At 38.5% G+C, this 27,604-nt stretch overlaps 1 protein-coding gene across 2 annotated transcripts in view; it reads right to left on the bottom strand.

Annotated features, from left to right (window-relative positions):
- Nucleotides 1-2,740: 2,740 nt before the first annotated feature.
- Nucleotides 2,741-27,604, bottom strand: part of LOC134542663 (peptidyl-prolyl cis-trans isomerase G) — a 39,086-nt gene continuing 14,222 nt past the window's right edge. For both annotated transcript variants that reach the window (XM_063387088.1, XM_063387089.1), the window contains exons 5-10: nucleotides 27,107-27,262; nucleotides 22,703-22,799; nucleotides 20,785-21,026; nucleotides 20,091-20,269; nucleotides 7,350-7,399; nucleotides 2,741-5,757 (exon numbers count right to left, since the gene is read on the bottom strand). In XM_063387088.1, coding sequence (XP_063243158.1) covers nucleotides 3,781-5,757; nucleotides 7,350-7,399; nucleotides 20,091-20,269; nucleotides 20,785-21,026; nucleotides 22,703-22,799; nucleotides 27,107-27,262 — 2,701 coding nt within the window. In that variant the 3' untranslated portion in view covers nucleotides 2,741-3,780. The remainder of the gene's footprint in view (nucleotides 5,758-7,349; nucleotides 7,400-20,090; nucleotides 20,270-20,784; nucleotides 21,027-22,702; nucleotides 22,800-27,106; nucleotides 27,263-27,604) is intronic.

Here is a 27,604-nt window from a genome sequence, read left to right as displayed (position 1 = left end):
GGCAGAGAACTTGAGATTTTTTCACTCGTTTCTTTCTCATGCCTCAACCTAAGTTGTGGTGTCATAAGTATAGTCCTGCGCCAGTTTTTTTTTTACCCAATGCACTGTGTTTTAGTTCTTCCTCCAACTGCTAGAGTTCGTTCTTAGCCCAAAGCAGGTAAAATTAGCAGTAGAAATCCTCCAGTAATTTTCTTGTTGAGTGTGTCTTTTTTGCTTGGCTTCTTGCACACCTGCACCAGTAGTGCAGGGCCTGGCCCGGCGTCACCGATTTCTAATTTAGTCTTGGCCTTCATCTCCTTGAATATGCCCCACACCACGATGTTTTCTCCAAATGTGCATCTGGCGATTTACTTATGGGTTCGGCTTCCTGTGTCATATCCTGCCAGCTTGGTGCCTTGTTTCCATACCCTTGCTGAGGGAATAGGCAATATCGTGCTGTTTACACTTTTAGTCGAAATAATCAATGCCCATGTCACCTCAAGCTAGTCGTTTGGCTAGTTTCGTTCCTCGGCCACAGAATCTGTAGCTGGAAAAGTGGATCCAGCGAGTTTATGAGTCCTGCACCTATGTGTTTTTTGTTCTTACCTCTTCCAGTCATTATGTGCAACTGAGCCGAAAGTATGAATGTGTTTGCTTTTATACAAGAAGTGCATTTGCCCGTGTGCATCACGCAAGACGACAAAGCCAGTGCGCGCTAATCGCCACATGGCTATATATTGCCTTCTACAATACGATGCGATGCTTTATGGCGAGACTGTCCATCTGCTGCCAAACGTGCGTTCTACCGAGTCTGCTGGAGGAACAAAACGATCTTAGGTTCGAAAACGTGTACTTCTATTCCAAGACATTGCAACAGCCAAAGTACCAGCGCCTGGCCACGATTCCATGTTCTTTGAATGGACTGGATTCTTTTCCGTTTATTGATAACTGAAATGTGATGCCTCCTAGAGAATCAAGAGTAATACAGTATTAGTTTTTGACGAAGTCATGTGCGAGAACCAAGTCTTGATTCAAAAGTACTTGTCCATGGGCAGAGAAGCAAAAGTAGAATGCATTTACCTCTGTCAAACTAACAGTCGAATTCCGAAACACCTGCTACAAGACAACACGAACGTCATATTACTTTATCGCTTGTTCGAACTTAATTTAATGTCACACTCATGACAATCAAGTAAACACCAACATGATGTTTCAGGAATTCAAATTAATGTGCTGAAAAAACGAGCACGGATTCCTAGTTATAGTCAAAGACATTCCTCTATATAAAGGCAGTTACAGGAAAGGTTTAGATTAGTTTATCGTCAAACATGAGTCATAGCATTAGTGTTTACAAACTTGAAAACAAAATATTATTTTATTATTTTGTCACGCAGCAGCAGGAAAATTTTTTTTAAAAAGTCAACAATCACAGACTGCAACACTAAAAAACACGGACACACTATCGAGACGGGCATTAAAAGAGGTTGGTTGGTTAGGTTAAGTTAGATTAGTTTAAGGTCAGCTGCCTAATTAAAAATATATATACAGTGTAAACTCTATATAACGACACTTAACAGACTGAGCATTTTTCAGCGTTATAGAGAGTGATTGTTAAATGGAGAGAAATAAAAGATATAATTTTACTATTCTATATAATATGTATTTACTAATATAGTAATACATTTTACACATGAACATTAATATTCATACAAATAACAACATTTATTGTGTATAGTCTGTTATTTTTTCTTTGTTTTTCCGTATTGTATACATGGTAGAGCGGCTAAATCCAAAGCGTCTTCCAACATCACTGATCTTTTCTCCCGCCTCTTGAGTGTATTAATAAAACTTTTTCGTCAGTACACAAAGATTTTCGTTTACTCGCCATGTTTACAGTTTGAAAGTCTGTAAGCAACTGCGATAATGATAATGTGTAAAAACTTGACAAAAGTCTAGTGACCGTGCAAGTTCATCATACAAAAACAAAAGACAAAATTTCTCCGGTACGCCAATTGAAGTAAACTTGTGCTAGATAATACAACAAAACAGCAAACAAAACAACGTACACAGCTGCACTTCTTATCAACTTCGACAACTTTGAAAGTACTGCTTAATGATTTATAATTCCGTATTGTTGTCATTAAATAGAGTGAGCATGACGCTATACAGTGTGTATTATTGTATAGAAAACAAGGTAAACCAACCAAAGTCAAGCAATTTCGACGTTTTAAGGAGTTTTTCGTTAAATCGATTAACGTTATAAAGATTTTACACTGTATATATATTTCATAATTTAAAAAAAAAAAAAAAACATTTTCCTTATAATTACTGCAACTGACTTGACTTAATCAACCTTTCACTTTGGTATGATTTGTCTACTTTTTCAGAAGTTATTACAAGATGTGTAAAAAAATTTTTTATGGTAATCTATTTCTCATTATTACTATTCCAATTTGATATTCATATTCATGAATGATTTGATATTCATATTAGATTTCCACTAAATAACTGATATTCACACAGGCACATTAAAATGACTACTAAAATTTATAAAAATTATTGGTGACAAATGCCAAGATGACAACCAAGCACCCAAGAAGCTACAGATCACGCTCTGCTACATCTGCACTACGACCACTTGGCGATTTACCGTACGTCTTCGTAGTCTCGCCCATTTAGTACTTACCCATTCCTTTTGTTATCGAACATCTTATTCCTAACAGTATTTAAATGTGATCTTTAAAAATATGCGAGATAAAAATGATGTTTTGACAATTTAATCAATTATTTATGAGTAATAGCTATAGAATTATAATTGTGGTGATAAATAACACCTGTGAAGTAAAGAAAGTAGACATTAAAGAATCAATTACAAGTTATATTCCCAGGCCAAAGAAAGTAAAAAAAGATGGGAAGTTTTTACACATAACATTAGAATCTGCATCAGGTTCTCGACAACTCACCCTGTATTTTTTAATAAAATACATTTGTGGAAAAAACTCAGTTCCACAATGAAATGACCAAACAGCACAAGATGATATATTTCGTACAATAAAGCTCTAGCAACGAAAATATTTATCTGTGCTGAAAATATGTTGTACCAAACATAACCCAAATAATTTTGATTTAATATATTAGATTTAAATTTAGATTGTCTCTGGCATACGCAAAAACTCTCAAATTAAATTTTTCAGAATGTCCTGTTCAACATGTAATTTTTTTTAACTCAACCATCATTTCGCTGCTTCATCCGCTTGTGCCAACATAGTCTTATTGTCACATCCTCCATTTGCCCAACAGCTGAGCAACATGACATGCAATATACAGCTTGTTCCAGATAAACCTAACTGATAATCAACATGCAGTAGTAAAATACCACCAATATTAAACCTTTCAGCAAACGTTTGATTACCACAGAATGAAAACATATTTAATAATCTAAAATGTAAACCTTCTTCTCAGAAAAGAACCCCCGAAATGTTTCTGATGAACACTACATGGATGAACCAACGTAATACAATACACAGCAAGTATAAAATTCTCGGCATATTAGCATTAAATTTCATTATAAGGTGAAAAGACTGAAGTCCCTAACGAAAATATTTTAGGAGTTTATGCAACTATGTACAAAGAATTTTATGCAACATGCTTAAAATATATATCAAAAATAAAACAAGTCCTCTGAACCAAACTATGCACACTCCTCATTTGTCATTGTTTCAGTAGAAATGGTTAAATGTTCTTAAGCGATACACAGATTACACATGCAACCATCACTGCTACCAACAGATTAACTCAGTCTCAACTGCTCCCATCTGACCCCACCACCTTACGCACTTTCTTCCCTTCCACACCATTCTTCTTCAGCTCCTTCTTCACAGGTTTTGAAATAGTTTCATCACTAGATGACTGTTCTTCAGCTTCAGAATGTAGTCTTTTTTTTGACATGTGATTTTTCTTTTTACTCAACTTTAGGTCTCTCTTTGATTTCTTTGCTCTTTTATCTGCAACTATCTTTTTTTTATGCTTTTTCATCAACTTATAGTAACTAGTATCACTAGTTATTGATGCACTATCGTCATCAGAATTCTCCGAGCTCGGTGACTTTTTCTTCTGCTTGTTTTTCCTTCTTCTCTCTCTTCGTTTCCTCACTTCACTTTCTGAGCTACTGTTGTCACTCGAAATATTCTTACGTTTCTTCTTTTTAAGCTTGATGTACTTCCGCTTGTAGTCGGAGTCGTCGGAACTCTCGGTGGAACTGTCCGACTTGGATCGTCTGCGGTGACGCAGCCTCTTTTTCTTCTTCTTGGCCATCTTCAGCTTCTTCATTTTCTTCACAGGCAGGCCATGTTTCTTCAGACTCCTCTTCAGCCTCGCCCTGGTTCTGGCCGAGTCGTCGCTGCTACTGTCGCTGCTGTCACTGGAGCTGTCGCTGTCGCTGTCGTCGCTGCTGCTAGAGCTCTTCTTCCGCCAGCGCTTCTTCCTGACAGCGTTTAGAGACTGCTCCGACCGTCGCTTGGCCCTCCCCCTCCCCTCGCGGCCCCTCTTCCTGGACCCCGCCACGTCCACCTCGCCAGACGAGTCCGAGCCCGAGCCCCAGCCCTTCCCGCCCTTCCTGCGACACTGCCTCCCCCTGTCTGCTGCTCCGCCCGCTGGCTTCTTGCTCTGTCTTCTGTCGTGTTCCCGGCACTCGCTTCCATCTGCTTCACTCGCAGCCACCTCGTCATCTGATCTCTCATCGCTCTCACTACCCGCTTCCCTCGAGCGTCCCCCCTCAGTCCTACGGCCGCGGAGGTGCAGACTATTCCTCGCACACCCTTCATCTTCAGGCATGTCTTTCCAACGTGAATCATCTACCTCTTCCACCTTCATTTTCTTTACATTCTCACTACAGACCATTTTTGAGGTTTCGTCGTTGTCAGATTGGTTTGGCTTTTCTTTAAACTTTTCTTCTGGTTTTGCTTTATTTTTCCTACTATGTTCCTTATCAGAGATTTCTAAATCTTGTTTAATAGCGTCAACATCTTTAATATCTTTATCTGATTTTTTTGGTTTATCTAACTGCTTGCTAGCAGCCTCCTCCCTTGGTTTAACACTAACCACTCTTTCTTCAGTGTTAATACTTCGTGAGAGGTTATCTTCAGTCTTGTTTGCTTCACCCCTACCCACTTTCACAGTAGGTACATCTTTAGTTAATTTGTCCTTTTCTGACCCCCTCTCCACGTTATTACCAGCACCTTTCTTTTCATCACATACTTTCTCCACTGCACAGTTATCTTCAGGCTCTAACTTTATTTCTTTGCTTTTGCATTCAGCTTTCTTATCACTTCTGGACCTGTCAGAGTCCTCGGTGAGTTTGGAGCTTTTGTTCCGATCGTGCTCGGCATCTTTGGCACGGTCGCTTCGACTGCGTTCCCGGTCTGAGTCCCTGGGGCGGCGGTCGCGGTCGCGGTCCGAGTCCCTGACGCGGTCGCTCCGGCTCCTCTCGCGCTCCCTCCTGTGGCGGTCTCGGTCCGCATCGTCGCCCCTACGCTGCCTCTCGCGCTCCCGGCTCGCGTCGCGCCGCTTCTCGCCGCCTCTCCGGCGCTCCGAGCCCCGGTGCCTGTCCCGCTCCGCAGTCCTGCTGCTCTCCCTGCGACCGCGCTCCGGCGACTCTCGAGGCGGGGAGCCACTCCCGTTGTCCTGCGGCGCGCCGTCTTCCTTCCTGCCGCGCGGCTCGGGCGAGCGTCGCCTGCCGTCGCCGTGCGGCTCGGGGGAGCGTCGCCTGCCGTCGCCGAGCTGTCGACACAACACCAACCACATGTGTACTGCATTTATCATAACAAATTCATATCCCTACAGCAAATAAAGCTGAGCAGTTCAACAATGTAAATAATTACAGAAAATCTGTAAATTAAATGTACATAGGACTACCTTGTAAATATTGCCTGGCTGAAAATGTGGGGCGAGTGGGGTATAAGCTCTGAGGGGAGGCGCCTGCGTGTTTAACTTAAAAGCCGTTGCAAAAACATCGTTATCACTCACTCAGTTGACAGTCCGACATAGTGATGCATGAACGCAAGCAATGGTTACACAACTGTATAAAGCGGTTCACAGTGTAGAGAGAAAATAAATCATTTTTTGCAGTGCTGTACAGTTTAAACTAAAACTATTCTTACTTGCAACATTATTAAAAGCAAATGCAAAAGCCGCAAATTACACTGGTGTTAGCGAAAGATTTATCCAAAGGATAAAATACGTTCACAAGAATATAACTACACTAAAATCTATGCATGATATTACATTACGTACATTCAAAATCAACATTTTTATAGGGTTTTTATAAAGAAATAATAGACTAACTAACGTGCGGTAAATGCAACACTCTCGACACACGTTGCAGTTCTGGATCCCAGGCGATCCGGGCTTCCTTCCTGGCAGGTCGAACCCGCACTTTGTGCTGGGGTGAAACATGTCGGGGGGTTTCCTCGGGTTCTCCCGTCCCCTACCCACGAGTCTCATCAATGCTGCATCTTGATCCCAGCCATCCCTCCAGTTAGGCTTAAACTTGTCCCATCCCATCGCATAGCGCTTTGTTAAACATGCTCAACATGGCTTGCACTGGCTTTCTTGAACAGTCCTAAAAACATTATTTAATTATTAAATTGTTGCTTATATAGTCATTAAAAAACTAATAAATATCATATAAAGGAAAATTTTTTAAAAATAATTTAAGTCAAAATTATAATAAGTTAATTTTCATCAACTGTTGTATGGCTATTAATTACGTATGAACTTTGCAAACAATGGTTAGGTTTTGACTTTTGACCAAGTCGGAGATTATTCACAGGTCCAGGAATGGTGGTGTAATGTCCTTTCAAGGAAACCAGTGGTAAATCACCGCAGAATCAACCTGCCTTGAACATACCAGATGCATCGCAGCTTTCTATAGCAATGCGTTACCTGAGTCACTGTGTTCAGACACGAGTATCAAGGAATCATTATCATCATCAACAGCTATCCGAGCCAGCCACAACTATGAAGGCCAGCCACCAAGACATTTAGCACAGATAGTAAACACACGCAAATAAAAAAAGTATTCATTTGTAATAACTTATATAACTAAATTATGGTTCGATACTCTGTACAAAAAAATATGCTAACAAAAATTATTTTCTGTAATATTTTAAGTTTTTTTGTATGATCTCTGGAAAAATGACATTTATATGACTATAATAAAACATTATGATCATAAGTTTTTTTTATACTTTATATGTTTGAATAAAGTAAAAAAAAATATAATTGCATTTATATATAAGAATTAGATTCCAGCAAAAAAATTGCAATACTTCTTTACGCAGCAAAAGAATAAAGACAACGGCAGCAGTTACCTTGTGATTCCTCGTCTCGTCCTTCCCCTCCATGTGCTCCACGCCACGACCTGCAACCACAATACATCCGCCTCAGCTCCGCCACACTGCGGCACGTGGCATTCCGGGACCCACTGCCCTGGCCAGCCGAACGCTCTCCCACTCACAGAGAACACTTGAAACACGTGAAAAAGAAGAGCTTGCTTGCTTGCTTGTTTGTTTGCTTGTTCGACGTTGAGAAGCTACGGTCGTACTTCGACTGTCAAGTGTTTGATTTGTTGACAGACATGCAGTTCAGCTAGGCACGCTTGAGCAGCGGGTACCCAGGCTGTCTCAAATCCACCAGGGTAAGGAGTGCCAGAGTATGGCTGTCAATTCACTTTCGCGAAATACAACCTTGAAGAGTTCATCGTGGAGGATGGTTAGCCCGAAGTCGTGCGAGTTGGCGATTGTAGAATTATCGCTAATTCACATCTCAATTTATGCAAATGTTAACAGGATGATACTTTTCGTGGCTAAATCAAAAAAGATCTAAGTGCTCGTGTGTAGAAGAATGGGTTGGTGTGCTTCACTCTCAAAAAAGGAAGTGCACACACGGCTGCATCCTGTGGTTCTTAATAACGACCATGCTTCGTTCATTGATAAAACTTATAAAAGAACAGCCACCCGTCTGGCTTTGCTGGAGTTACATGGAGATAAACAACACTGTGTCAGAGCTTGTTACGATTGGCCAGTTCCCAAGTGACCACAGTGCGCGAAGGCAGGCTTGCACAGCGACCCTTCTACTTCACCATTCACTCTCTTTTATACCTATTGCGTTCCATTTATACTGTGTTCATTTTAAATTTTCTATTGTTATATTCCAAAATAAATATGAAATTTATGTCTTGAAAATGAATGTATAATTCATTGTATTCTTAGTTTATTTGTTTACCATTTGTTTTGGCCTTTTTATTATTTTTGAATTTATTGTATCTCTATATATTGATAGTGTAGTTTATGTTTTTTTGTACCCTTTCTGTTTATGTTGTGTTGTTGTTGTATATTGTCCTGTCTTGTTTGCTGCCAGTGTACAACTCACTCGCCTCACAGGGGTGGACGCGCCTGTCTGCCGAGGTCCCCACCCCTCCCCCCACTTGATGCCAACAGTGGTGGTGGGGGGGGGGGGGGGGTTCGCGCATTTGCTGCCACTATCTATGTACAGTGAAACCTCGTTAATAAAATACCGGTTATTTCAAAGTTCACGTTTATTCAAACACTTTTAATTCCCCTTCAGACTGGGATAGCATATTTAATGTCAATCAATACGGTTAATACGAAATATTCGTTATTATGTATTACGAAGTAACCTCACGTCCGCTCACGTAGTGTACTATTGTTTTATTATCGGATAAACCGAATGAAATTTTAGAACAAGAATCGCACACTTTAATCACATGCACGCAGCTTCACTATAATTCTGTTAACGGCAAATAATTTGTACGGTAAATGGTCTACAGTCAAACCTCTATCTATCGAACCAGTGTTGCCAGATTGTAAATGTCAATGTCTCGTACCAAGGAACGAAAATTCTTGTACGTCACACAAAAAATCTCGTACACAATGGTATTGTAAAAGCAAAAGTTTAAATGTGTTTCTACAAAATTTTTATATACTTGACATTTGAGTTACAAGCCTAACAAATATAAACAATTTTCACAATCCTATGATTACAAAAGTAAAACATTATTAACAACAATTTTCACAACAATACCATTATTCCTGCCATTCACTCTTTTTGCATTATTTTTTTTCTTAAAAAATATCCAGTTTTTTTCTTTCGTTTATTTAAAATACAAAAATACTCTAAATTGCGAGTTAGGGGTTGTGCATTTAACATTATTCTGACTGGGTCATTATTTCCTGTGCTAGACAAATAGCGGTTGGCACCTGCTAATAAAAAACAAACACTATTTTTTAGTCAGCACCGCCTGTGTTTCTAGCCAAAAAAAAGTTCAACCCTGTCGGGCAGGAACTTCACTTAATGGTATTAAGTTACAAAATAAATGTTATACACTTGTTTTGACAAAACGATACAATAAAACTAATATATCTTACTAGAACCCAGGTAAAAAAACCAACAGTGATAGTGATCTTCAAAATTCTCGTACAAAAGCGTACGAGATCCAACTTTACCTCGTACAACGTACACAGGTTCTACATTCTCGTACAAATACGAGAATTCTCGTACGTCTGGCAACACTGTATCGAACTCGCATGTATCGATTGTCCGTGTTTATCGTATACTGTCTACGGTCCCGGCAAAATTGCCATACAACTAAGGTTAAAAAAGTCCGCTTGTACCGATGTTCGAATTATCGTTTTGTCCGCATTGATAGTACAAAATATGTAGTCCCGTCACTATAAATTATAATAGATGATCGTTTAACCATAAAGATTTTGCAGAAATAACCATTTCTTAGAAAGAAACCGTCATAAAAACAGTAACGATAGTATACAGTAGTAAAATCAACTTAAATCTGCAGCCAAGATATGGAGCACGTAAATATGAAGAAAAGACAAATGAACAACAACTTACGAAGAAATTGGATTATGTACCATAACTACAGTACAAACCCAATTGTTATCCTAAGATAATTACCATAAAAAGAACTAAAGATTCTTTGTCAATACCATAATTACTACAGAAGCACGATAGCTACCACATTTGCACTACAGTTACCGTAACAACCGAGATGTATATTTACCGTGACGGTAATGTATTTATTTATGACATATTAAAAATAAAGAACATTATTGAAAAATAGGATGTTAAATTTTTATATGTACGTTTGGCACATGTTGCGAAGAAATAATGCGATCTGAAAAAATGCAGTACTACTACGAAAAGCGAAAAGGGTAATCGTGGATTTTTAGGTTATGGCAGTCTCTCTCGTTTTTCAGTAATATCGGCCGAAAATTAACAAGCGTATCGGAAGTCGGCAGAAATGCCGATTCAACTAAATATTGGCAAAATCGGCTTCTTCAGTACAGCTCTACATTTGATGACATAAGTAAACATATTTCAGACTTCAGGATATTGAAAAAGACTTTAATTTCCATGTAGATTTATTGTGCGTATGTTTTTTTTACAAGTGTAAATTGAATTAAGTAAAATACTTCCATTTTTATTTATTTTTTAACTGATTTAACTTTAATGACAAGTAACTGATATATTTCTGACACTAATTTTGAGGTTGAAATATTTTTTAAAAATTCTTAGAGTGAAGTCCACTTCAGCATTAATTGTCTTGGAAAATGTTCTGGCTGCTAGTGATGTAGACACTGATGTCTTGTCTTCCTTCGACAAACTTTGCAGTGCAGTAAAGGACATTTATGCAACTAAAAAAGTGCAGAAAAAATCAATGAATTTTTCAAGCCTCTTTAATTCTCTATTTGACTAATTTTCGAGTAAAAAATCAATACTTGATTTTGTCGATTATTATTAATGTGAGCATATTCACCTGTTAATACAAACCTCGTTAATACAAACTGCAAAATTTTAGGTCCCTTCAGGTTTGTATTAAAGAGGTTTCACTGTATTTGTCTTTTAGTGTCAGGCCCACCACTTTAGCCCTCAACTGTTGTTGGGCATGTGACAATGTGATAATAAAAATAAAATAAAAACTGTGTTAAAACAAACATGGCGTTATAAATATTTAACATTTTCTTGGTTCGTCTAAAGCATTATGAATATGGCGCTATCTTTTAAGTACAGTAAAACCTTGATTATACGGTCGTCATTGATCCGGATCCCCGGATAATCCAAATCAGATTTGTAGACATTTATTTAATCATAATAATATTATAAATGCGAAAGTTTGTGAGAGATAATGTAAGTTTGTTAATTAGGCCCCAACTGCTGAACGGATTTGGATGAGATTTAGCATACAGCTAGCTCATTACCTAGATTAACACACAGACCACATATTACTATGAAATTTAGGGTTGTGCGAGAATGAGATTTAGGCCTCGAGAAATTTTCGAGAAAGAAAATATTTTTCTCGCGAGAAACGAGAAGAGAATGAGAAATTTTTAAATAATCAAGATTTACTGTAGATATCACTTTCAAAATATATTGTTCTATACATAAAACTGTTTATCATATAGAATGTCAATTTAGTTACCTGTGCACAACTGACATGCACTACACGTTATGTAAGCCTACACTAAATTATAAACAAACATTCACTCACTTAGGTAAAAGTCTAGTAGCTAACATGTTAATTGTGGTTCCCGTTGACTTATCGCCACTTTTTGTGTAATACTGCCACACTGATATGTCCACATCTTCCATTTTAGCGTAAAATCAAAGTTTACTTCTGTTAAACTGTTATATTCCCGCAACACTTTTTTTTCCACTTGGTTACGCCGCAGTTAAGAGATAAAGCAGTTTTAGGAAATTATTCTCATATTACTAATAACATTTTACAGGCGTCACATTATTTATCATACCCGCAGAGTAGCTCGCGTAAACGGGAAACACTGGTACTGTAATGAAAACAAAGAAATTGATACTAGGGAGGCTTTGGCGGGATTCATTACTCGTGACGTCTTACGACTGAGTGAAACAAAGGTGGAAAAGGAAATGGGATAAACATACTATTTAATCTGCCTTTTCAACGGGTTTGAACACACACATTTACGTAATTTTACGTAATACAAGGGCGTGAATTGTTCTGTGTTTTCAATACATTCCTTTACATTCCAGTCCATGACTTGCGCAGTCTTTTATTGGAAATGAAATAAGAAACGGAACAGCGAAGCAGACTCGGTCTGGCAGCATGACCACCATTCCCTTTTGTTCGTTAAAAAGTAAATTTTGTATTTTGCCGTAATAATCAACATTTCAGTATGCTATTAAACATTACCGTATAAAATATTATGACTAAATTAAAGGAAATGCTTTTAATAACTTTACCGTAATAACGTGTATGTAAACAAAACCAATTTTGTAGGTTAGGTTCGAACGTATTTTATTATTTATTACGCTTACGTAATTTAAAAATTAAATACGGCAGTTTTTCTTTCAGGATAAATTGTAATTTCATAATACAGTGTTTATTCACAGTCTCGGTTATTGATAAAGGTTTTGGATGGTTGACTACCGGCTAGTCTAATATATCTTAATGATTGCATCATGTTTGCTTTGTGTTCCGCCAAATCATTTTTCATCCAAACAGGCAAACGTGTTTGGTATTTTTAAAACATTTTAACTAAAATAATGGCAGTGTGTGTGTAATGTTCAACATATAAAAATACAACTATCAATATCAAATTTAGTTTCCATACCAAATTGAGTTGTTACCAGTACCAAAAAACAATTCTCGTTTTTTTCGAGAAATTATTTTTCTCGCTCGCTGTTCGAGAATACAATATTTCTCGAAATTTTTCTCGAGGTTCGAGATCTCGCACAACACTAATGAAATTCCATTCCTAATGAAATGAAAAAAGGGGTAAATTAATTTTTATAACAGAAAATAATATGTTATAAACAGACAAGCAGTAAGTGTGTGTCATTTCTGGGTCATTCCATGTCAAATCAACACACCCATTTTACCTCACCAGCTCGGGTTTTGATGAAATTTTGCACAGATGTTACCTCCATACAGACTAACAAATATATAAAATTTTAGAATGATATATCCATCCGTTTTGAAAATATTGCTTTGTAAATTTTCGAGAAAAAAAAACACTCAAATTCGCATGACAGGCATATTTTAAAATTACCATAACTCTTCTCCAAATTAAGTTAGAAAGGTGAGACAGGTGTCATTTTGCAGCATTTGGTGTGGCCTTCCATGTGATATGTAACACAATAATGTCTAGAAAAAAATTATTTTCAAAATAATTTTTAAAATTTAAATTTAAAATTTTGGAAACTATGCCTTTTTAATTTTTTTCAAAAATTCTATAAAATTTTTGGTACAAATATTAAATTGTCCACAAAGTTTCAAAGTGGAGAGTTAATGGGTTCATAGTAAAATTAATGAAAACAAAGGCCCTTTTTGTCAAACCTCAGGTTAAATGTTGGCAGCAAAGGAAAGCATAAAAGAATACAGTAAAATCATGTTGTAAAATACACAAAAAAATCAGATAATTATATTCTGTACACTGAAAGTATCTTAAACTGAACAATTTTTTAATTAAATTTTACAGGGAATTTAATTTAAAATGAGAAATACTTTATGCTGAAGTACAATATATGCAAGATTCCCCTGCACAATAATTTAAAATCCAAACTAATATTATAAAGCTGAAGAGTTTGTTTGTTTCTTTGAACGCACTAATCTCAGGAACCACTGGTCCGATTTGAAAAATTCTTTCAGTGTTGGATAGTACATTTATCGAGGAAGGCTATAGGCTATATTATATTATCAATAACATTAGGGATCCTTACTAAAGGTCCAATTTAGAATCAAATGCGTTGGAGGGGGTTAGATACAACATGCAGTACACGTACGAAGTGTGTGTTGATAATGCCGCAGGCGCTAGAAGTTTATTTCCTATTGCCTATCAACATTGTTGCCACACACTAGATGCCTTATCATTCTTAATTTTCCCATACAAGTAAAAAAAACACCCGTGTGATATTAACAACGAAGCAATCAGTACCCTCATAAGAGTTCAATTAGTATTTAAATACTTTTTATCACTTTAAATCGCAAACCTAAACTATTGTTTTTTTTTTCCTCTCTCTGTGTTTAATTTGTTTTTTTATTGCCCTTTTTTTCAAGTACAGACTTGAAACTTCACAGTAATGTTCCTTATGTTACGCAGGATGACATTTTCCGAAAATCAGATCCTATAGGTGGTTAAAACCAGGCAACAGTGGGTACTTTGTCTGCATGAGAACAGGATTTTGCATTGTTCATGCCTTCTGCGTCTCCATGGCAACGGGCATCGCGCGGCAGTGGCGTACCCACAAGGAGGGGCATGTATAATGAGCGGCGCAAGAGTGATCTGCCTGTAGACTGCCGTAGCGAAGTACGGGTACATCAGCTGTACGTTGTGTGCACGAGTCGGGAAACCATCGGTGCTATTCATTTTCTCTCCGGTACATTATACAGCATTGTAATAAATTTTCACTGAATTTTTTTTATTTACCATTACTGTAAATGGGAGATGTGGCTTAATTTTTTTTCCATTAGTATAGCCGTGCGAAGCCGGGTCGGGCAGCTAGTGAGAAATAAATTGAAGGAAATTAACACTCACATGTTTGATTGCAATTTTCAATTACAGTACTTGAAAAATTCCTCATTGGTTTTTGAAGTGTCATTTTCAGATAGCACATAAATTCTTCCAGTTGGTGTCACAGGATTTACTGTACATAACACATCTGTGAGAGGAATCCATAATACATCTGGTTTCCCTGGATAAGAAAAGGATGGTGATGGTCCAGCAGGGTGGAGAAATGTTACTTTCACTTCATCAATTTCTTCGTTTTTCTCCATAACATAAGCTAGCCACCAGTTCTTTGTCATATACAACTGCAGTATAGCCCTTTACGTCTCCTATTTGCGGTTTGTCTAGTGATCTTGTAACAGTTACTTGTGATGAATGTGTAGCTCCAGAAAATATTTTCACAGTAATTTTTGATGTGCTTGTCTCAACAGGTATACATAAATGCATGATATTGCTGATTTACTTGGATGGTAATTGCCTGATTGAAACGATCTTTTAAAAATATTTCAGACTATGTAATCCTCTTGTGTAGTGAAAGTGAAATTAATACCAGAAATATTTTCTACTGCCCATTCATAAAGCTGGAAAGGGCTCAAGATCTGGTTTTCGTAGGGCCGTTGCAAGCTAGCTTTAGCTGCTAATCTCTGAACCGTACCTCCAACTCCATCGCAAGGCCCTTTACCGTGAGCTGTGGCTGAAAAATGCCATTCAGCTGATATGTTGAAGTCTTGCTTGTGAAAACACAAATTGATGAAATTTTTCTAATTTTATATTGGGCAGCAGACCCATCTGAAAAGTAAAAGAACTTATGAGGAACATTTTTAAATTTTGTAATCAAAAAAGCAACCAAATTTCTTTGAAATGTGTAAACAGCAACTGTATTGTGCTCTAGGCAGTCAGAAATTACATCGTAGTTCAAATGTTCAATTCTTTTTTCTCCTTTATAATATATCACAAACGGGTGAACTGTGGCATGTCTCTTAGTCCAGTGGTAAGTCTGGGCTTCATCTTGTACAGCCATACTGTAGTTTTCTGAAAAGTCGAGTGTGATGGCAAATTCAGATTCTTTTAAATTTTCCATTAAGTGATTCATGAAAGAGGTCTGTTGTTTTGCAATAAAGTCGTGGCGGACTAAGAGTGACAGCTTGTCACAGAGTAAATCTATGAAATCTGCTGATGATTTCTGCAGTGTCTCTAAATTGCAACGGTCAACTGAAATCCACTGCCGAAATGTGATATTTCGTATCAGGTGCTCTTCAAATGACTTCTCAAGGACCGTCCGTATTGCTGCAGTACCAGGACAATGTGTACAATGTCCAATATTGCAATCTATTGTTGGTGGATTGCATACCATTTTTGGTAGGCAATGTTTGTAGTTTATGAATTCTCCATTTGTTAAATCACATAATCTTGCATTTTCAATCATCAATTTGACATTTTGATGGATTGTACCATAGGCGTACCCAGGGGGAGTGTTTTAGGGGTTCAACCCCCCCCCCCCCCTCGAAATAAAGGCAAGAATATTATGAACACTCATGTCATTCGAAACTAATTTTCTGAAGTTTCACACTGAGCGACGAGAGAGAACATCACCAAGCAGTCCAATTTGTAAGTTAACGTAAACAAATTTGAATTGCAGTGGTTGGTTCATGAATGTCCACTACAACATCCACATCGATCCGGAGAATGTGGTTACTGAATTTGAAAAAGAAAAAGAAAAAAAAACACTTCTGTAAAATGTTTGTAAGCTTAAAAACGTTAATTATAAACAATTTTTTTTTGGTGTTTATGTAGTTTTTCTTAAAAATCAGACACCCCCCCAAAAAAAAAAAAATCTGGGCTATCCCTAACAAACCCAGTTTTCCAAACATTATTCATAACAATATATTATTTTCTATTTAAATATGGTAATTATTGACTGATATTGTAAGACATTTGTGTCTTTGTTTTGGGAAGTTGTCTATACTAATAATAAAACTGTTTGAGGAAAAAAGTATGTACATTGGATGACATTATAACAAAAACTTTATGGAAAGGGCTATCAACATTACCTGGAAATCAAAAATATAGTTTTTTAAAAATGTTGCCTGTTCGTCTGTTTTTTTCAGGCATTGATCGTAAACTACAGTAGAACCCTGTTATGTTTTTCAAGGGAGCACAAGAAAAAAACATTATAAGCAGGAAAACGTTATAAGCAGGAAATCTCAATTTAGCACTTAACAATGTTCGAGCTTTGTACCAATGGACTCACCAAGCTATGCAAACAACTTTAATGTTAATACCAAAGATATTATACTTGATACATGAATTTTCTGAAACAAGCCAACAATTTTTCAACTTTTTCTTGTTCCCTGGTTAAATTGCAATAGAAAACACTTTTAGTTATGCCCTCGCTCAATGGTTGGCAACTTAAATATCGTAGGATTATGTACGTGCATCTGAATACCCACTGGAATGGCAAGGAAGAGAAGAGTTGACTAAGGGTGCCAACTGACACGTAACTATGATCATTGTGTACCTTCAGTATATTGCATAAAATTGTATTTTAACAAACTTCGTGTATTGTATGGCAGTGATTGTAAACATAAACATACATAAAGGAAACTTTTTATCGTAAATGTTGGAATAATTTGGTTTTAAAACATTTTTTCCCCATTTACTGAATGTTAGAAAGCAAACATTATAAGCAGGAAATTACACTATTTATGAATGTTATATGCAGGAAATAAATACATTGTCCTTATGGGGGAAATAATGGGACTTTAAAAATATGACATTATAAGCAGGAAAACATTATATGCAGGAACATTATAACAGGGTTCTACTGTACTGATAAACTTTGATGAAACTTTTGTAGTAAGGTCTTTGGCAAACTTAACGCTAAGCTTTATACAATTACATAATTCCACCCCTAGGAGGTAAAAAAGGGGTAAATATTATTTCAAGACAATTTTATCCCAAAGCTAATCAAGCATAAGAAAGGATATTGGGAACCAAAAATAAACATACCAAAACTACCAAGCTGTAATGGTCCACAACATTCTGTCTGGCCCTGACTTGCGTACTGTCATGTTTGCCTATGGTTCCGTCTTCACTTGACTTCAGATTTGTAGTGATATCTAGTATTGTGTGGGTCCTGAGGCTATGACAGTGGTAAATCATTGCAGGCTTTGAGTCTTAGTTTGCTGACCGACATGTGGAGGACATGCCTGCAATGTAAGTGTCAACGTTTGCGTGTCTTGTCTAAAAAATTTTTCTTTTCCACCTTTCAAATTTCTATTTGGCTTAATATTGTTTGTGCCAGCGGGACAGCTTTTTCTCTGCCCTGGACAGCCTAGGTGTGCATCTCTGGGCTGCCCTCAAGTGTTTGAATTGCTGCCTGCTATTGCTTGGTTCGCTCACAAAGTCAACTGAGATAACTATCTGAGTTAAGGCCTCCGCCTACCCGGGCACACACACGGTGCGCAGAGCTTCAGGAAAAACAACGCTATTTCAAAACTACTCAAGATATCCGAGTGGGGTCTGCTTACGAAAAGCATTTAAGAGATCGCTGAGGACCGAAAAGTACTTTTGATTTTGGATTAAGTTTTAAAACTGCATTTTGAGAAGAGTTAAAATGGCTAAAACTGAAACGCATGTTTTCAGAATAAATTTTAGGCGTAAAACAACTGGTACAGATTCTTGAAAGCACTTAAGGTAATTGCATTACACCTTTATCTTCATTTATCGGACATATAATGTTACGGTCACGCTCATGTGCACTGGGAGAAGACTGCGCGCCAGTCCAGAGGAGACACCGCGCTAGAAGCACTAGCAAGCGTCGCACTTGTCATCTCGCCTCACTAACACACATACACCCCAGACGAGATGGGCCCCTTAACCATAGATCATTGTTTATTGATCCCTCCTGTGATAACTTTGTACAGTATCGTTTGGAACTCTAGTTGTTTTCGTTCGATAATGCTTGCACACACATCGAATTATCTTTGTTAAAATTAGTAAGCGTATCAAGCATAATTTGAAACATAGCATAACTCCTGCCCCTTGCTAATAATAAACATACTTAAGCTAAGAATGTGTTAGGTTGCTCAATGATTTTTTATAATTTTTTTTTAAATTCATGGTTCTAATTATTTTGTAATCATGTTTCATCTATTATGCATAGACATTTAAAAGACTTTATGTTTAATAAATATTAATAAATAATTATTAATTTGCATAAAGTTGGAATGCATTTTTTATATTATTCTATTGGTAATCGTTTGATGTGTTATATTAACATGTGTATTGATAACGGAGAAGAGATGCAAGGTGTAGAGAAGGAGAGGGAGAGATTTGAGAAATGCCTGGTTGGAGCTGCAGAGGAGGTGTGTGGAAGAACAGGCAATAAAAGGAAGGAAGGAAACACCACGGTGGATTGAGAGAGAGAGAGAGAGAAGCAGTGAAGGGGAAGAACAAAACCTTCAGAAGATGGTTTATAAGCGGATGTTCCATCTCAGAAAAGGAGTATAAGGAAAGGAAGAGGGAAGCAAAGAAAGTGGTAGAAGAGGAAAGAAAGAAAGAAATGGATGCAAAAATTGGCAGAGATTCTGGAAAAGTATGTAGAAGAAAGGAAGGAGCTATAGTAGGAGGAAAGAAAAGGGTCGGAAGATGGAAGAATGGTGGAGATGGGGTAATTATTTTGGAAAGCTGCTGAACCCAGACGGATACAAATGGACGGGAGGATATCACACGGAAAGATGTAGAGGAAGACTGGCAAAGCTCCAGGGATGGAAATGCTAAGAGCAGCAGGAGAGGAAGGAATTCATTGGCTGTATAGAGTGATGAGGTGTGTTTGGAAAGAAAAATGCATACTGGAGGACTGGAGTGAAGAGTAACAGTGCCAGTTTAAGAAAGGAGACAGGAACAGATGTGAGGATTAGAAGGGGATCACTTCCATGTGCCACTGTGCGAAGGTGTATGAGAAGATCTTGAGAAAGACGTTAAGGAAGGGCATTGCTGGCAAATAGTGTTAGCCAAATAACCTGCTGCTGTTGAAGCTCCAAATTTTCGAGCCTAACAATTTTTTCGAGCCGAGCTCCAGCTCGAAGTAAATACTAGGCTCGAGCTCGATTTTCGAGTACTCGCAGACCTCTATAAAATACATCATTTTATACGGAAAAAAAATTACCCGCACAAAGCGCTCGAAAACGACTAGCGGGACCATAATCATCATTTGACGTTTACGCGAGAGGATTTTTTTATCAGAATTTTGACGCCTTAAAATATAGGTGCGACAATTATGCGATAAAAGAGGGTATATGTATTAATTAAAAATAATTACTCAGCTAGGCTACCAAGACTGTATTTCTCCTCTTAACTTTTCTTAACAGCATTTCCTTTCAAACTTTAATACATATTAATTAAGTTAAAACAAAATTTCCAGCAATTACTACTAGCACAACTTTGTCATAGAAGCCCTAATCATGTGATTATTGGTACAAACAAATATTTATAAATATGTACAACATTGTACAAATACATAAACATAATATTTACCTTTTCCTTTCCAGCGATACTTGGACACACTCTGGCTGAAGTCCACATGTATCCGCCGGTCGTCTATGAGGACGTTGTCCATCTTGAAGTACGCGTCCTCGCAAGCCTTGCGCTCCTCGAACTCCACGAAGGCATACTGCAGCGAGTCGCCCGTCTTCTTGTCACGTATCACTTCACAGCTGCAGCAACCGCATTGCCACATACACCAGCAATCTTTTACTTAACAACACGCTGACAGCAACACAATAAACTTAACAAAATATAAAAAAAAAATTAGAGCATGAAAACAGACATACACTTGTAAGTATTGAGTCACACTTACAAGATATTATGATCATTGCCATTGTAATTTATTTAATGAAAAATTTACAATCTTTACGTCACCGCTAACTGATGTACCCGTGCTTTGCTTCAGAATCTACAGACAGAAAGAACACTCTCCCACTGCCATTTAGGCCCTACACATGCTCCCACTGGTCCGGAGGATAGGTGGGGGTGAGTGGGATAGGCGAAGAAGGGCAAGAGAAGAATTTGAAGGTCCTTTATATAATGTTTTCCTTGAAAATATCTAAACCTCTAGCAAAAAAAAGTTTAAACATCAAAACACATGAAATTGTCTTCATTTAGGATGAATAGACCAACAGTTTGTTAGACGCAGGGGATGGAACAGGTGTTTCAACAGTGTAACACGCACCTCTTGACGCGGCCGAAGCGACTGAAGATGATCTCCAGGTCGTCGTCGCTGGTGACGGGGTTCAGCTTGCACACGAACAGCACATTCTCCGGGGGCGCCACCTCTGCGTCGGGGATGTCGCCCACGATCTCCAAGATGGTGGCCTGCGCCTTGGCCTCCCGCGCCCGCGCCATCTCCTCCAGCTCCGCCGGCGCCAGGCCCCGCGCCTCGTCCGTCTGCTCGTCCGGCCCGATGCGCCCGTTCTGCACACGCCGACCCCCCGCGTGTGCCTCCCACACCGCACCACCCCGACACCGCACCACCCCGACACCGCACCACCCCGACACCGCACCACCCCGACACCGCACCACCCCGACACCGCACCACCCCGACACTGTATCGTCACAAGCCAGCGACCTTGCTGGCAATACCAAATATCTGCCATCCTGCCAAGACTCTCGCACACCATGCCCGAGCACAATCACACAAAACAACCATCCGTTTAAAATGCACAACTCATTATTTGCAGTTCGATCCAGGTAAATTGTTTTATACACTGCTAATCTACACCAGAAGACTGTGTGAACAGGTTTCATCGTTCCCAATTAACGGGCATTCAGGTTTTTTTTTCTTCAAATGTGTTGATAAGCTCAACGAAATGGACGTAAAAACACTTGCTGATAAATCCACACGGTAGTGATGGTTCGGTGTCTGTTCTCAGTCCTGGATTCCCAGCAAATTAAAAACAGTAAACATAGTCCCAGTACCAGTACCACTGAAAGCATAATTGTGAAAATAATACATTAGACTCCTGGTAAACCGTTGCAGTATCTCGCCGGCGACCGACATCTACACGTCTTTTTAACTCCACTCTAAACCCCACGTGATAAGTGAATGGCTCGCAAATCTTTGAAAATTTCAGGCGACACCGACAAAGGAGTCCCCCCCCTTCCCTTTCTCCGTTCTTCACCGCATCGTGCTCACCGCTAGCCTACTTAAAAGATAAAAATTAATAAATAAAAAATTGGCCAATGGTCATTAACTGTAGGTATTGCCTATGACATTTGCAGCTTTACAACACTTAAAACTCTTAGATTTCTTTGTAAATGATTTCATTCCCAGAATTTCCATACCTAATCATAAATATCCTCAAATTTTTAGTTATTTTTTTTCTTTACTCATAAAAAAAGAGGAGCAAACCCAATACTGTATAACAATTCTACTCTGAATCATAGATATGGTAAATATTGTTTTATTTACTACGGTTTATTGTATGGAATTCATTGTTGCAAATTAATGTAAGCTGAACCCAAAACTATGGTAGGAGACAACATTATTATAGAAGCTGGAGCGGTAGTGGGAGGCAGAGAGGAAATATTTATCTGGAAGAAACTGCCTTCAAGCAGGAATGAAAGATAACCGAGTGTCTCACGAGGCCAAGCTGATTCACACTTGTCCACTCAACCTTGCCAAAAGAATTCCAACCAAAATCAGTTTCAACATGGATGCAGCTAGGACACTGCTGATGTTACAACCCTAGTGGCATTAATAAAGTCAGTATTTTACTGCAGGAAGTCTTTTGATATATTAAAAATACGCTTTGTGCCAACAATGCCTTACGACTGGCCATCATTATTCTCAAACTAGGCTGATGTAAACAATGCCATGTGCATTTCATTACAAATTGTTTCTCCAACAAACCAATAATAATGAAAATATTACGAATTTAAGTTGGTTATTTCACTTCTTTGTCACTGCCATTATTTAAGGGCTATTCCTGTAACTTGATGTTGGTTTTTTGCATTTGGTGGTCGGTCACAAAATTTGTCACCAGATATTTACTTATTGTAGCTTGCTGTCGAAAATAAATGTCAATTTGAGAAACATTCATACATTAGCTATACCCGACGGTAAGACATAGTGCACAGTAGCTACGTACGGTGAGGGTCTCGGCGGACGGTAGCGGAGAGGCGTCGGGAACAGGCAGGCCCGGGGGATCCTCATACGGGTCCACCAGGATCACTGTGTGCTTGATCCTGGCAACACAGCACCACACAGGATCATGAGCACAGCGTCCTGCAGGGGTTCAGCTGTGACGAGCAACCAGACCGGTTGGAAATACAGGTACATAAATACTAACTCAATGATCACCTGGCGGATGTCGCAATCGTCTCTGTCGACCGCAAGTACATCAAGTAAAAGTGGCATTACAAGTTTCAAGACTTGCCATGCACGGAAGATGCAGCAGTTTCAGCTAAAGAGGGGCCAATACCCTCCACGTGGCGGGCTAGAAGGGGGAGAGGTAGTGAACTTCCTACCACAGGTACAGTTCCATCAGCAGACGGATAGAGACGCCTGAACATGTGAACCAAGGAGCAAACGAAACAACTGACACTCTGGACACTCTGGTCCATGGTTTGAGCAGAGCAGTTTACTCGATGCTGGTGCCGCACGCCACAACCACGCAGTGATAGTGGCGCAGTGGTGCGACCACTGGTCGCGGGCGGCTCCGTCAGTCTGCCCAGCCGGCTGAGCCACACACAGTCACAGTGACGACGCATTACAGGTATAACGGCTGGTGGATAATGTGAGCACAAATCCCATTGTAATAATGCTCCCGGCAACGCTACCTCACCATGTCCAAGATGGCTTTGAATCTGATAAAATGTATAGGTTGGTACTTGGTAGTGAATTTCCAGAAAAGACAAGTTTATTTTTGTAGTTGGTTTAACTTTGCAGTTTCCAACTAGCAAAAAAACTACCACAACAAAATTAATACTGGACCTTTATAACCTTAACCATGAAGTTTCATGAGGATTAAATATTTTGATCCCACACTCCAGCCAAATTCCCTGAGTTTACACTCTTATCCCTGTTCCACTCAACTTTTTCCTTGTGTGAGTGGACTATCTGGAAAGACAGCTTACAAATCACAAACACATTATTACTAAAACACATGAACATATATAACATGAGGGATCAGCTATACAATGTTACCCAGCACAACACCGTACACAGTTAGCACTGCTATTTCCATTAAAGGTCTAATTCCTTTGATGTGTCCGCAGCTGCAAAGGATACAATAGTTATCTATGTACCCAATCCCCTGGAGACATCTGCGACCGGCGAACACAGCGCGTGACCAGGGTAGTGCAATGCACTGCCACCAACTGCTCCTGGAGCAGTCTGGTCAGCCTGTCAAGCCAACAAGAGGCTTCAATATATTATTGTGTATTATTACCGTTTATTGTCAAGATGGAGAAAGAATTTCCCCCGGAAGAAGACGAACTATTTACCCAAGAGGTGGGTAATCACCCATCAATTTACGACACATCTTTGCCAGTATACCAAGATCAAAATGTCAACGATGACACATGAAAAAAGATATTTAGGCAAAAGTTGGCCAGCCAGGTTATTAAATTTTCTGACAAGGCCTTTATGTTAAAAGTAGTGTTTCATTTGATATATTTACTTGTATTGTGTGAGTTTTGATAAGTGCAGGAAGAAGAGGGCTGGAGAAATATTATTTCACATGAGAAAATAAAAGAATTTTGCAATAAGCCATGTAAATGAGTGCAATCAATTATTTATTCAATATCTTGGTAATCAGGCCGTTAATGACTGCCACTCCTTAAATATGCAAGTGATTTTATAAAATTAGAGGTGGGACGATACCACACTTTCGATACTCGATTCTGTATTGTTTTTTCAGTTCAATACTTTCAATACTTCGATACTTCGATACTTCGATACTTTCGATACTTTCGATACTCCAGGGGAAAATATTTTCCCATTAAGTAACAATTATTACAAATAACATAAATTAGTTTTAACTATATAAATTCAATCTATCATACCAGCACAATGTCAGATTAAACTTAAATACATAATGTGTAAATAATTTGTAATACTACGGTATTATCAGACTAACTGAAACTGTTTGTTATTGTTTTACGTTCGAGGTTAATACCGCTTCCCGGACTTTCGGCAGTGTTTTGTTTTGTTTCACGCATGGCGGCACTCGCAGCTCGTGCTGCGTCGTCATGACAACTGCTGATATAAATAATCGCGCGGCATTTGGAACAGCTTCAACGAGCCTATGCTTGTGTAATAATGACATTTTATTGGCTTAGGTAAAAAGGACGCTAACGTGTCACGGCCGTGATTGGCCCTTTTCAAGTAACAATTTAATTTCGGTAAGAGAGAAGAAAAAAAGAGTGGAAAATGACGCCATTTAGTGCGTGTTGAAGTGTATTCCCTCGGGGAATATTTATTCGTGGCGAGGCTAATTTCGGCGTTATTGGTCTGAAAATTACGTCAAAATACAGGACAATAGTAAGCGACGCCCTGTAATTGAATGCAGAAGAATTGCATTCAATTCACGTGAGTGACGACGTATTTTCCGAACGACCTTAATCGTCCAGAGTTAAGGTATGGTCTGCATCATCGTAATATTGGAACACTGAAGTAAATTTTACCGTCAACGTATGCGAACTGTATTAGTATAAACTTTGGATAATCATCAAATTAATTGAATATTGACTTTCGGCAATTATCGGCAAAAATACTTAAAATTGCACAATTTACTCACACAAGTTCAGTGGTCCGGAAGTTAGGAGTTTCATGCTCGAGCAAGCTGGAGCAAACCCCAAAACTTTTTACTTTGTGAACACTTTCAGGAACTTAATTTATTTTATTTTATTTTATTCAAAAGTCAGGTTATCTACGACATCCCATAGACTGTATTTAATATTTGTTTGTTTGTTTTCATTCCATGACTCGAGGTTTCTCATACTATGGTTAATGCAATAAAAATAATTATTGATAGTGGTATTTTGTTGTTACCTATTGATTACCTCTGGCGCCCTTTTGTTAATTCCTGAGATAGCGTTCACGAGTAATTTAAAAAGAAAATATTAGTTTCTTCAAGTACACGTTAGTGTACAAATTGCATTATATTAATGAAAGATACGAATTCGTCATTTTATATATATATATATATACATATATATATACCACCATAAATGTAAAATACGGTCCATAATCAAGTAAAGCTGACATGAGAAACACTGGCCTTACAAAATGTTTGAAGTCCTTTCTTGGAGGGGGGAAAAAGTCATCAAGCCTAAATTAGAAATAAAAAAATTAGGCTATTGTAAAAAGAAAATCAGAAATGTTTGCTTGTTTGTTTCATTTTACAAACAACTTTATGCAACAAAACAATTTTCAATAAAATTTTAACTTGAGAAACGTAAAATACAAAACAATCCGATCGTAAGAAAACAATAACAAACGGGTATATTCAGTTCAAAGATTAATGAATGCACAAAATATGAGATCCGTGCCTTGGTAAAGCGCGTGCACCATTTTCATAATAATTGCTAGTTTGCGCCACTAGTCTCGCTTGGTGCTGGCCATAGATGCTACTACCGAAGTGCACAGTCTTCCTGATACTATCCATATCTATGGTGCGATAAAGTTATTTTCTTACGTTTGCAAAGGTAAACAATGAACGTTTTTTCAAAATAAAAGCATTAATTAAAACATAATTTATCAGGAGGAATTTATCTAACAAAAAAATTTGTGAATTTTAGGTTTTTTCCGCTTCGTAAAAACGTATGAAACGGGAAATTAATGATTTTATAAATGTATGTTTCGGGAAAGTAAACCATTGTAAATATACAGTACTTTCGGCAGGACCAAAATTAATCGGCGCATGACACTGGAAAATGTATGAAACGGGAACGTATCATCGAGGTTCTACTGTAGTTCTATTTTGTACGATGGCGACTCAAAACTTAATTCAATACAAATGAACAAGCATTCTGGTATCGAAAAAATTTATCGAACTTACAGTTTCGATACTCGATACTTTGTGATACCGTCAAGTATCGAAGGTATCGAGGTATCGAAGTATCGAAAATCCCATCACTATATAAAATGCAAAGCTCTATTCCACTCTGTCATTTCTTTGAACATGAGATAGCAACCTCAAAACACTTCCCTTTTTGCTCTTAAAAATATTCCATGAAGGTATAGCTATAACATGAAAAACTTAAAATCAGTACTCAGTAAATTGTAGGTTTATAAACTTCTAGTTGTACCCAAACACACCCACCACATTTTCAATACTAAATATCAAATCATTTAGCATGCCAAAATCTGTAATAATTAAAGATGGACTAGTATGCACATTTTGGATCGAGATGAGTCAAGCCGAGTTTAATAATAATACCGTCATAATTTTACCTTGATAATATGATACCTGGATAATAACCATTCCCTAGGCTCCAGACCTGCAGACAGCAGTCGTCGGGACCACCACAGTAACCTCCCACGGTACCTGACATCCTGGTAGGGGCGGTGGTCCAGGTCGCAGATGGTCTCGTTGAGCCGGAGCAGTGTGTCGTGTCCTTCCACCACCTCCCCGAACACACAGTGCTGGCCATCCAGGGACTGCAGGTCCGCGCTCAGCGTGAAGAAGAACTGCGAGCCCAGCCTGCCGCAGCGACACACACGCTCCATGGCGTCACACAACCTTCCTTCCTTCCACACACTGCTGACTACGCTACAGCAACACACTTTCTCTTCTCACTCTTTCAAACACCGAGTTATGTTTTCCTAGCATGCAGTCACTGGACACATTTGTCGTAGCAACTCAGTAGGGATAGGAAAAATTCGCGGGTTCAATGACCTGCAGGATGAACTCCCATAGTTCTACGTACACTCGGTCAAATGCCACCCACCCATTGGCTGCCGTCGACGTCCCAACGTAGCAGCCTGTGATTCGATAAATCTTTAGTCGGGCATTTCTAATTGGCCCAGAGTCATCCAGGTGAGT

Source organism: Bacillus rossius (genome assembly GCF_032445375.1).
Source record: "Bacillus rossius redtenbacheri isolate Brsri chromosome 9 unlocalized genomic scaffold, Brsri_v3 Brsri_v3_scf9_1, whole genome shotgun sequence".
Classification (NCBI taxonomy): Eukaryota; Metazoa; Arthropoda; class Insecta; order Phasmatodea; family Bacillidae; genus Bacillus; species Bacillus rossius.
The sequence above is the reverse complement of the archived record's forward strand: the minus strand, read 5'-3'. Positions and strand labels throughout refer to the sequence as shown.